Raw genomic sequence first — 12,220 nt, forward strand, 5'->3', positions numbered from 1 at the left:
AGACGATCGCGTAATGCGAAGTAAATGTGTGAACTGAGGCCCAAGTGGTCGCCCTGCAAATGTCCTGGATGGGGACATGGGCGACATAGGCAGCTGATGAGGCCTGAGCCCTCGTAGAGTGTGCCCTGACAATCGGTGGCGGGGGAATCCCTGCCAAATCATAACACATGCGTATGCACGAGGTGATCCAGCGGGAAAGCCGCTTGGTGGAGATGGGCTACCCCTTTGCCCACTCGGCCGAGGCAATAAAGAGTTGAGAGGATTTCCAGAACGGCTTAGTCCGATCCAGATAAAAAGCCAACTCCCTATGCACATCGAGCGTGTGTAGGCGGCATTCCTTGTTAGAGGAGTGGGGTTTAGGACAGAGCACAGGGAGGAAGATGCTCTGCTCCATATGGAAGGTGGAGATCACCTTCGGGAGGAATGTCGGGTGTGGGCGGAGCTGGACTTTATCCCTATGGAAAACCGTATAGGGGGGTTCTGAGGTTAAGGCCCTAAGCTCCGAGACACGTCGGGCCGACGTGATTGCCACAAGGAAGGCCACCTTCCACAATAGGTGCGACCAGGAACACGTGGCCAGGGGTTCAAAGGGGGGTCCCGTGAGATGGGACAAGACCAGGTTGAGGTCCCACTGCGGCACGGGGGGTCTAGCGTACGGGAATGACCGGTCAAGGCCCTTCAGGAAACGGGAGGTCATCGAGTGGGAGAAGACCGAGTGGCCTTGCACCAGCGGGTGAAAGGCCGATATGGCCGACAGGTGCACACTGACGGAGGCAGGTGCCAGTCCCTGGGCCCTAAGGGATAAGAGGTAGTCCAGGATAAACTGGAGAGGTGCGGCGGAGGGGGACACTCCGCGCTCACTCGCCCACCTGGCGAACCTGGACCACTTCGCCACGTACATCCGATGCGTGGACGGTTTCCTGCTTTCCAGGAGGACTCGCCTTACCTGCTCCGAACACCTATTCTCCTCCTCATTCAGCCATGGAGCAGCCACGCTGTCAGGTGAAGTGCGGCCAGACTGGGATGGAGGAGGTGCCCCCCGTCCTGGGAAAGGAGGTCCGGGCGGAGCGGTAGCACCCTCGGGGGGGGGGCACTAAGAGACATAGGAGGGGCCCGTACCAGTGCTGGCGGGCCCACGCCAGGGCTATGAGAATGACTTTCGCCTTGTCCACTTTCACCTTCTGAAGGACCTTGGCGATGAGGGGGAACGGGGGAAAGGTATAAAGGAGCTGGCCCGACCAGCTCAGGAGGAACGCGTCGGAGATCGTGCCTTCCCCCACCCCTCCCCTGGAGCAGAACCGGGGGCAATGCCAGTTCTGACGGGTTGCAAACTGGTCGATCTGGGGAGTTCCCCACTCTTAGAAGAGCCGGTGAGCGACCTCTGAGTGGAGCGACCACTCGTACTGGGGGAAGAAGACCCTGCTGAGGCGGTCCGCTTGTGTATTGCGGACGCCCGGGAGGTGAGCCGCCGTCAGGGAGATATCGTGGGCTATACAGAACTCCCATAGGTTCAGGGCTTCCCAGCAGAGGGCTAGGCAGCGAGTCCCACCTTGCCTGTTGATATAGTACATGGCAGCGGTGTTGTCCATGAGGACTTTGACCACCTTGCCTTGGAGGTGCGTGAGGAAAGCCACGCATGCCAGCCGTACCGCCCTGAGCTCCTTGACGTTTATGTGAAGGGGTAAGTCCGGGGCCGACCACGTTCCTTGGGTTTGCATGTCCCCCGTGTGGGCTCCCCAGCCGAGGTCTGAAGCATCGGACATCAGGTCTATGGACAGGTTGGCCTCCCTGAAGGGAACCCCTTGCAGCATATTGCTCAGGCAGGACCACCATAGGAGGGAAGCCAGTATCAGGGATGGGACCGTGAGAACCTTGTCCAGACCGTCCCGAGCTTGGGAGAACTGGGAGGCCAGCCATATCTGGAGGGGCCTCATATGGAGCCTGGCATGGCGGACCACGTAAGTGCACGCCGCCATGTGTCCCAGAATCCAAAGACACGCCCTCGCCGTGGTCACCGGCAAGGCCGTGACCGAGGCGATGAGATCCCTTAGAGTCTTGAACCTGTCCAGGGGGAGAGAGGCTGTGGCCCTGGAGGAGTCCAGCAGGGCCCCAATGAACTCTATGCGCTGAACGGGCACTAATGTCGATTTGGTCTCGTTCACAACCAGGCCTAGATCGGCGCATGTCGAGAGGAGCAGCTCCACGTGGGACTCCACTTCAAAACAAGACTCCCCCTTAAGGAGCCAGTCATCCAGGTAAGGGAAAATTTGTACGCCCTCCTGCCTGAGGTAGGCCGCCACCACAGACATACATTTAGTGAAAACCCTGGGAGCCGTGGATAGGCCAAAGGGGAGGACGGCAAATTGGTAGTGGTCCATCCCTACCATGAATCAGAGGAAGCGTCTGTGCCCCTCGAAAATATGGACGTGAAAGTACGCGTCCTGGAGATCCAGGGCCGCATACCAGTCCGCGGGTCCAGGGAGGGGATAATAGAGGCCAGGGACACCATGCGGAACTTGGAACGGATTAGGAACCTGTTCAGGTCGCGCAGGTCCAGAATAGGCCTGAGATCCCCTTTTGCCTTCGGGAACAGGAAGTATCGGGAGTAGAACCCTTTGCCCTGGAATTGAACTGGTACCCTTTCCACCACCCCTAGGTGGAGCAGCCGATCCACCTCCTGACGCAGGAAGCGGACATGGTCTGGGTCCCCTGGGGCCATCATAGAGGGCGGGTAATTTGGCGGGGGTGAGGTGAACTGCAACACGTAGTCCTTGGAAATGGTACTGAGGACCCATTGGTCCAAAGTTATGTGGGACCACGCCCTGAGGAAGGCAAACGATCGGTTGCAGAACACAAACTATTAATCGGGGGTCTCCCTGGCAACAGGCCCAGTGCCCCCCATGCAGATAGTCAAAACCGCCTCTTTCCCTGCCTCTTGCCCTTAGAGGGACCAGGCTGCAGGGCAGAGCAGGACTGCTGCTGAGACCGACGCATCTGGTCTCTGGGCCTTTTGTACAGGGGCTCATATCTGCTCCTTGCAGGCTGTGCCGCCGGAAGCAATTTGGCCTTGTCCTTAGCCGGAGGGACATAGAGGCCCAATCTCTGCAAGGTGGTGCGGGAATCTTTCATCCCATGCAGCCTGACGTCCGTCTGGTCCTCAAAGAGCGCCTTGCCATCCAACGGGAGGTCCTGCATCAGAGATTGTGCCTCCATCGACAGTCCGGACAACAAGAGCCATGACGCCCTGCACATGGTGATTGCGGAAGCCATCGAGCGGGCCGCCGTGTCAGCAGCATCGGACGCCGCTTGCAGGGCCACTTTAGCTGCCGCCGACCACTCTTCTATTAGAGCCTTGAAGTCCTTCCTGTCCCGGTAAGGGAGGAGGGGCTCAAACGTAGGCAGGGACTCCCACAGGTTGAAGTCGTACCTGCTCAGTAAGGCCTGGTGGTTGGCTATGCAAAGCTGGAAGCTAGCCAACGAATAAAATTTTCTGCCAAAGGAGTCCAGTCTCCTGGTGTCTTTGTTTTTGGGGGTGGGTGCGGGCTGGCCCTGACGCTCTCTGTGGTTTACCGATTCCTCAACGAGTGAGTTGGGTGCCGGGTGTGAATACAGGTATTCATGGTCCTTCGCCGGCACAAAGTATTTCCTCTCGGCCTTTTTCGAGATTGGGGCCAAGGAGGCAGGAGTTTGCCACAGGGAGTCTGAGATGTTGGCAATACCCTGGTGCAGAGGCAGGGCCACGCGGCCCGGCGTCAAGAGAGACAGGACGTTAAAGAGGGCATCAGACGGATCCTCCATCTCCTCGGCCTGCAGCTGGAGGTTGGAAGCCACCCGCTTTAGCAGGTCCTGGTGAGCCTTGAAGTCCTCCTGCGGGACCGATGGCGGAGGCACCGCTATGGTGTCGTCCAGTACCGGAGAGAGGGCCCGTACAGAGCCGGGCACCTCGGTCGCTGCCGGGGCATCGAGACCGAGGTCAGAGTCCTGGCGCAGGTCCGCCGACTCATGACCCGCTGACTTGTCCTGTGGGTGGCCAGAGGAGGCCAATGCAGCCCGGGATGCTCTGGCGACTGAACGGGCCTCCGCTTGGGCTGGCATCGACGGCCACGGTGCCCACTGGTACCACTGTCCTTGCCACGGGGTACCTTGCCATTGGTTCAGTTGAGCGCGGGATGGCAATACGTGCCCCGGTGGAATGGCGTGTACCGATGTCTAGCAGGTGAGCGTTCCCGGTGCCTCCGCTCGCTGGCAGGTGGCGTAGAGGGTCCAGCCCGGACGGTCTGGCCGGTGTCGAGGGTGGCCGGGAGCTGTCAAAAGAGCGGCCGCTGCGCGCCCAGCGGTGCAGGGAGTGCTCTTCGGAGTGGGAACTGCGGCTGCTCGGAGAGGTCTTGTGGGCACCCAAAGAGGGTTTGCCTCGCGACCTAAGACCCGTACCCGTTTGCGAGCTCGGGACGGGCAGAGACATTATGTCCTTCACAGCCTGCACCGCCTCCGGCGTCGACGGCATCCGTACCGGTGGGGATGCCTGGGTCGACGGTACCAGGCTGCTCCACTCCACATGAGTCGGAGCCTTTGAGCCCGGGGGGGATCCAGGGCTGCCCAGCGCGGGACCAGCTTCCCCCTTGTCCTTATCGCGGCGTCGTTGTGAGGCCGAGCACTTCCCTTGCTTTTTGGAGGGAGAGCGGCGCCAACTGGTCAAAGGGGCCTCGCTACGTAGTGACGATGTGGCGTCCGGCGCCGAGTCCGATCTGTGCACTGGCATCGGAGTCAGCGCCGACTCTATCAGGAGAGCTTGAAGTCTGAAGTCTCTCTCCTTCTTGGTTCTTGGCTTGAATGACCTGCAGATCTTGCAACGGTCGCTGATGTGAGTCTCACCCAGGCAGTGAAGACACTCAGCGTGAGGGTCGCTCCTGGGCATAGAACAGAGACAGGAGTTGCACGACTTGAAGACTGGGGCACGGGGCATGTCCCGAGCCCGCTCTAACAACTGAAGAACAATCTACAACGGTACCACTAAGGTGAAGAAGGGCTGCAGCAGAGCTGGAGCACAAAAGTTCCGACTACCTTCACTGGCGGCAAGAAGGAACTGAGGGCGGGGGGAGCCTATGGCTCCCCTTATAGCGCAATATACAGGCGCTACTCCAGGGGTCGCTGCGGTGCTCCCCCAGTACGGGTACTGCTAAGGGAAAAACTTCCGGCACTGGTGCACGTAGCGAGCACGCACACCTACTGTGGAATACACAGGAGCAATCACTCGAAGAAGAACGAGGTGTGCCCGGCATGCTGTACCAGCATCTATCTTTTTGTAGTGGTTATGTCCACACTCAGGTAGAGTGAGTTGCCATAGTTCAATCTGGAGGTGATGAAAAGCATGGATCACAGTGGCTAGGGTCCCATCAACATCTCCTGGTTAGGTGAAGGTGAAATATGGTGTTTCTTGCCATTAGTCCAGATGTTGTGCGGGGACTAGCGAAACCTCAAGGTTCCTCACCACTCTGACAGTTGTTTGATGCTCTTCATAGGTCCAAGCACATTGGTAAATTCTCAAAGTGCTCCTCCCCATCTTAACTAACACTTCCATCTTCCCTGGACTGTGCTTGAAACAAACGCTTTTCATTCACCTGTTGATTTCTTCCAAGTGTTGGGAAATACTGGGGATGGCTTTAAAAGGAGATGTACAGCTAAGTGCCCTCCTCATATCAGTCCCCTTAGTCTCAGGTGTATCACAGTCTGTCAGGATGGTCTCATGCAGACAATGAAGAAGAACAGAGAGGACTTGGATGATAAGGACTAAGTTATGCTATCTGTGTTATGTCTGGTATGAATAAGCAGATCCAACATAGTACTATTCGATTTAATCTCATGAGATCTCACATGTGGCATCAGCAATGGATGATCAACATTGTTGAAGGCTGCAGAGTTATCTAGCAGTTTCAGCACAAAGACTTGTATATTTGTCTAGGGCCCGGAAAAGGTGATGGCTGCATCAGCACCAGCAGAGCCATTTCTCTGCTGTATGCTGGTCTGAAACCTGTGATGAAAACTGCATGCTGGCAGAGGACAGATTCTGCGAGAGCTTGGATGCAAGAGAGAGCTGGAGATCAGGTGATAACTAATGGTGGCATTAAGGACATTATTCAGGGTCAATTGGACTTCTATAGTCTATAGGGGTTTTTTTTGGTAATCTGACATCTTGCCTTCTTTCAAGGAGGCAAAGATGATCTCAGTTATCAAGGAAGCCAGGTGTTCTTAGTTAGGCTTCCCCAAAGGTTTCAAAGATCTACCATTGGTTTAGCTGTCTGAGCAAAGGATTGGGAACTAGAAACTCCAGACCCAAGTACTCATCTCAGCACAGACACTTACTCTTTTGTGACCTTGCATGAGTGATCAAACTTCACGATGCCTAAACTGTTCAAAAGAGACAAGGTAGGTGAGGTAATATCTTTTATTGGACCAGCTTCTGTTGGTGGAAGGGACAAGCTTTTGAGCTTCAGAGAGCTCTTCATCGGGTCTGGAGAAGATACACAGAGTGTCTAATCTAAATAAAAGGTGGGACAGATTGTTAAGCATAAGGGGTTTATGCATGCTGTAGAAGATCATTTAAAATGAAGTGGGCAATTAAGGGTTAGAGGACAGTAAAATGTGTTACAAATTGTTGTAATGAGCTCTGAGGAGCTCGAACCTTCCACCAACAGAAGTTGATTCAAAAAAAGATATTACCTCACCTACACTGTCTGTCTCATATCCTGTGACCAACAGTTATAACAACACTGCAATAAACTATTCAATGCAGATAATACTTTTTTACCTACTGTAATTATTAATGCTTATTTATCTTACAAGGGTGTTGTAATAATCAAATTGTTATAACATTTTGAAGATGTAAAAGGCTATGTATGTGGAAAGTATTCTTATAAGTACTAATAAATAATAATGAAATTAAGAATCTCATAACTAATCATTTAAAATTAGGATTGACTTCACCTGTACATCAGTGAACAATAAATATATTTTTGTATATTGTTTATTCATAACTAAGCGCTACTGGTAAGCAGAAAAATAATTTAGTATGAATTAATTCTGTATGTAAAATGCATCTATAGCTGAAATAACATTGGAGGAGGTCATTTTTCCTTTGTAGTAGGAAACAGAACTTTAAATCCTGGTGATAGCTCAATACTATAAAACATTAATAATAGAAGTTATCTACTTCATAAATTATCTATTTAGTTAATTGCCATAAGCATGCAGCCAGCTATTGCTCTTTAATTATTCAGTAAAAAGCTCTATTCATCATCACTGTTATAGTCTAACCAAATATTTATAAAATAAAAGCAGAATTTGTCAGAATCTCTCCCAAAAAAGGACAGCAGAAGGAAAGAGATGATAGAGCAATCTCAAAAATTATTCTACAATTTCATGGCTATCTCTCTGATGAGTTAATTATTAGAAAGAACATCTGACAGCAAGTTCTACAGCCAGAGGTAAAAAATACTGGGTTATCCTGAGATATTAAGCCCAGTCCTGAAGAAATAGAAACTAATTTACCTGTTGTGATCAATTGCCTTCTTTTCATTAACGTTTCTGAAATGAGCTGGACAAATTTATGAGTGAGATTGTATGATGGTGTTGTTTGTGATGGTAGGTTGAAGGGCCAACAGCCATGGAGCCCACTTCTGGTTTATGTCCTATGTTCCTAAAACCTCATGCTTCAGGGCTTTGTCCGACTACTTGCAGGAGCCAGGAAGGGATGACCCGCAAAATGTATTCTGAGCATTTTTTTTTAAGGCTCCTTCCTCTGAAGCATGAGTATGGTCACAGCTGGAGATGGGACATTGGGCGGGGTGGGCTGGAACTCTGAGGTGACACTGAGCATTCTCTCTCACAAGTGTTTGGCTGTCTGATTTTTGCCCAAGTGATCAGGGTCTATCTTATTGTCCTATGTGGGGTTAGCAAGGAATTTCCCCCCAGGTAAGATCTGCAGTGACGTTGGGGGAGGGAGAGGGGGAAGGGGAGGAGGGTGCATTGAACTTCTTCAGCAGCATGTGGGTGTGGATCACTTGCCATGAATATCTGGGTATATCTCACTTAATCATATCCCTGCTTTTGTGGGGCTCCAGGCACTGGGGCACCTTGGTCTCTCCTATTCTCTGCCTGTGGCATATAATAGTCTAGTCTTCAGTGGGCTGTAATACTTTGGTGTAATTTCAGTTGTTGGGTTTAGGGTATAGATACTGGGTAGTGCAGAGATGGTGACCTCTGATATACAGGAGGTCAGACTAGATGATCCGGTGGTCCCTTCTGGCTGTAAACTCTGTAACGTTATGAAAAACACCAGCAAGATAAAAAGCTTCACTCTGTCATGAAAATGGAACTACAGCCATCTCTCTAGCACGTTCATAGATTCCAAGACCAGAAGTGACCAGTGTGATCATCTTGTGTGATCTCCTATAAAACACAAGCCATAGGATTACTCTGAATTAATTCCTATTTGAAGTAAAGCATATCTATAAAAAATCCTATGTAATCTTGATTGAAAAATTACCAATGATGGAGAATTCACCACAACACTGTTCCAATTCCTGATTAATCTCACTGTTAAAAACACACACCTGAATTCCACTTTGAATTTGTTTAGCTTCAACTTCCAGCCACTTGATTGTGTTATACCATTGTCTGCTAGGTGCTATTATTCACTTGCACTATCTCTGCTTACCATCTGTTGAGCATCCGCTGGTACCATCACTGGAACAGTAACGCATTTCAATCCTTTGTCTTCCAACCTCTAGCAAATTTGGGTCAGGCAAGCGTGCCTTGCAAGTGTATCGGAATCGTTGTTCATAGTGGCCACCATTGTCTGAGATATTGACCGGAGTCCAGGGAGTCCAGGGGGTGGTCTTTTTCAGCTCTGGACAGGGATTGGTGTTACAAGGTTGATACTCCTAGAAGAAAATTATCAATTGTTTATATATACAGTATGGTACAGAGAAAACAACCTGACAAGAGAATTTTGATCCCATCTCCTTCTCCTCCAATCTTCATCCCTGCACGTGGATTCTGAATTCTAATACCCCAAAGGTTTTTTCTACTTGGAGGAATATACATAGAATGGACTAGATTCACAAAGGAATTTAGGAGTGGTGACCCTGAGTGTTGCCACGCCTAACTTTCAGCTACCTAGAAAAATTACCAGGATTCACAAAGCCTGAGTTCGGCACCTTGACTCTGTATACAATGAGTGGGGAGAGATAGGCGCCTTTCAATGGGATTTACAAAAGCCAGCATAATAGGCAGGTCCTCACCTAATCTAGCCAATGGGAGGTGCCAAGCCAAGGAGTGTATCCAAAGACTCATCCCTCTCTTGGAGACAGGTAGATAAGTGTCAGCTTCAGGAAGACATTGCCCTCTGCTTGGAAATTTCTCTCTTTGTGGGGGGAGGGGTGGATAGGGAGAGGAGGAACTCCACATAACTTTCAGCCCAGTGGTTAGGGCACTCACGTGGGATGTAGGAGACCCCCACAGTTCAAGTCCCTCTTCCACATGATGGAGAAAAGGGATTTGAACTGGGATCTACTACCTTTCAGGTGAGTCCTCTAACTACTTGGCTATGGAATATTTTAACATGGGGCTCCATCAGGCCTGGCTTACACCTAAAACATAGGTCAACCTAGCTATTTCACCATAGGCGCTGACTCCATGGGTGCTCTGGGGCTGGAGTACCCATGGGAAAAAAATTGTGGCTGCAGTGGCCTTGCCGATCAGCTCTTCCCACTTCCTCCCATTGCCTCCCGCCCGCCACGGATTAGTTGTTCAGCAGCCTGCAGGAGGCCCTGGGGGAGGGGGCTGGAGTGAAGGTGGGACACACTTGGGGGAGGGGGCGGAATGGGGTGGGAAGAAGCAGGAAGCGGTGGGATGAGGCCTTGGGGGAAGGAGTGGAGTGGGGGCGGGGCCTGGGGCAAAGGGGGAGTCGATCACCCCCAGAGAAATTAGAAAGACGTGGCATTTTCACACTCCTGAGAGATGTAGTTAAGCTGACTTACACCTCAGTGTAGACACCCCTAGGTCAATGGAAGAATTCTTCCATCAACATAACTATCACCTCTCGAGGGGATGCATTTACTACAGCGACAGAAAAACCTCTTCTGCTGCTGTAGCAAGTGTCTAAACTACAGCAGCGTAGCTGCAGCGTGGCAACTGTGCTGCTATAGCACTTGTAATATAGACATACCCTAGGTCTCTCCTGTTAAAGCTGTTCCACTGTGGATAATACATAAAATAAATGGAGCAGGAGAACTGGATCCTGGGCCACTCAGCTGAGTGCTCTAACCATCAGGCTACATAGTCATACTCTCTCTCAATTATTCTTTCATTATTTATTCACAGTGGAACAGCTTTAACAGGAGATAGACTGAGGCAGCCCCACACCAGAATATCTCATAGCCCAAGTGATTAGGGCACTCACCTTAGGGGCAGCAGACACAGTTCAAATCCTTTCTCCCCTTCAGGTGGACAGGGAACTTGAACTGAGGGTCTCCAACTTCCCAGGTGGGTATCCTAATCACTGGGCTAAAGTTTATGAGGGAGGTCCTCCTCCTGTGCCCCTGCTGTTTTGTGTAAGCTCACCTGTAGGGGGCCAGTCAGGTGACACTTCAGGCTAGTTAGGCAGAAGAAAGTCTTCCTTGCCCCAGTTTGTGCACTGCTCTGGAGCTTAGGCATCCATAAGCCTGATATGGGGTTAGAACTGCCCCGCTCATCTCAATAGGTTGTAATGCTCACATGCAGAGGCAGAAACACAGGCACCTACGGAACTTTTACCAGAAAAATGTAGTTGTTGAGTGAGTTTAGGCCCCTATAGGGGCAGCTGAGCAGGGGCTTTGTGAATGTCTGTGGGGCCTGATTCTGGGTGTTAGGAGCCTAAAGTGGCACTTAGGTGTCTAAGTCCTTTTGTGAATCTAGCCACATGTTATTAGCTGCACTAACAACAATTAAATTAACTAGGATAAAATTAGATCTACAGTATCTGTGGTAATAAAGCTCAACTTTAAGGCATTAGCTAGGTCTATAATTAAGTAGTAGCTAAGGGCACGTCTTCACTACCTGCCGGATCGGCGGGTAGCAATCGATCTATTGGGGATCGACTTATCGCGTCTAGTGAAGACGCGATAAAATCGATCCCCGATGGCTCTGCCGTCGACTCTGGAAATCCACCGTGGCAAGAGGCGGAAGCGGAGTCGACGGAGGCGCGGCAGCGGTCGACTCGCCGCCGTCCTCACAGCCAGGTAAGTTGACCTAAAATACGCAACTTCAGCTACGCTATTCACGTAGCTGAAGTTGTGTATCTTAGGTCGACCCCCCCCCCTCCCCCGTAGTGTAGACCTAGCCTTAGACATTTAAACATTTTCAGACTATAAAGCATTTGAAAAAAATGTAAATAAAACATACAAACCAACTATTAATTCCCTTAATTACATTTGCCAGCATGCAGAAAAACAACTTACTACTCCATATGGATTAATCTATGTATATGGGACAAGGGTCTCACACATACATCTCTAAAGTCTTCAGTAGTGTTACATGGGTGTAACTGAGAGCAGCCTTTATCTCAGAGAGTCATATCCATATCTGGCTGTTTCAAAAATGATAATTTGATGACATTCTCTCAGCTCCGAGATACAATATTTAACTTATTATTATTTACTTATTTATGTTGAGAGAGTGTAAATATCATTTATCAAAATGTCACAGGAGGAAGTACAATAAATTTAGATGTCCACTGCTGCATAACTGCCCTGTGTCTTTTCAGTCATCATTTTCAATTCTCTTTCCTTCAAAAATATATTGTAGTTCATGTTTAGTAACCAGGTTCTGTAGTAGAGTGAGTCTATCTCCCAGTTTTAGCACCACTGAAATAGAAAGAGAACTTAAATACAATGGGTTGAATTCTACTCTCTGTTACACATATCCAGCCCCACTGAAGTGAAAACCTGGATGAGTTTCCAGAAAGGCTGTATGGACATATAGGATGGGCCTTTTTCTCCATTGTCTTGTATGTGTGAAGTCATTACACCAGTGCTAAATCAGAATAGTAAGTAGAATTTTACACCCACTTTGCACAGCTGTAAATGACTATACATAGTACAAGGCAGTGGAGAATCAGGTCCCACATGCCAGCCCTCAGTGCTCTATGGCAAGGTGGAATTTAATTCTGTGGCAAGGTCTCTGG

At 50.3% G+C, this 12,220-nt stretch overlaps 1 protein-coding gene across 1 annotated transcript in view; it reads right to left on the reverse strand.

Moving 5' to 3' along the window:
- The window catches only part of SEMA5A (semaphorin 5A), a 668,054-nt gene that overhangs the window by 63,954 nt on the left and 591,880 nt on the right, over positions 1-12,220 (reverse strand). The window contains exon 15 of the mRNA XM_026659123.2: positions 8,714-8,939. Coding sequence (XP_026514908.1) covers positions 8,714-8,939 — 226 coding nt within the window. The remainder of the gene's footprint in view (positions 1-8,713; positions 8,940-12,220) is intronic.

This window comes from Terrapene carolina, unplaced genomic scaffold (assembly GCF_002925995.2).
Source record: "Terrapene carolina triunguis isolate 2854851 unplaced genomic scaffold, T_m_triunguis-2.0 Scaffold580, whole genome shotgun sequence".
Lineage (NCBI taxonomy): Eukaryota > Metazoa > Chordata > Testudines > Emydidae > Terrapene > Terrapene triunguis.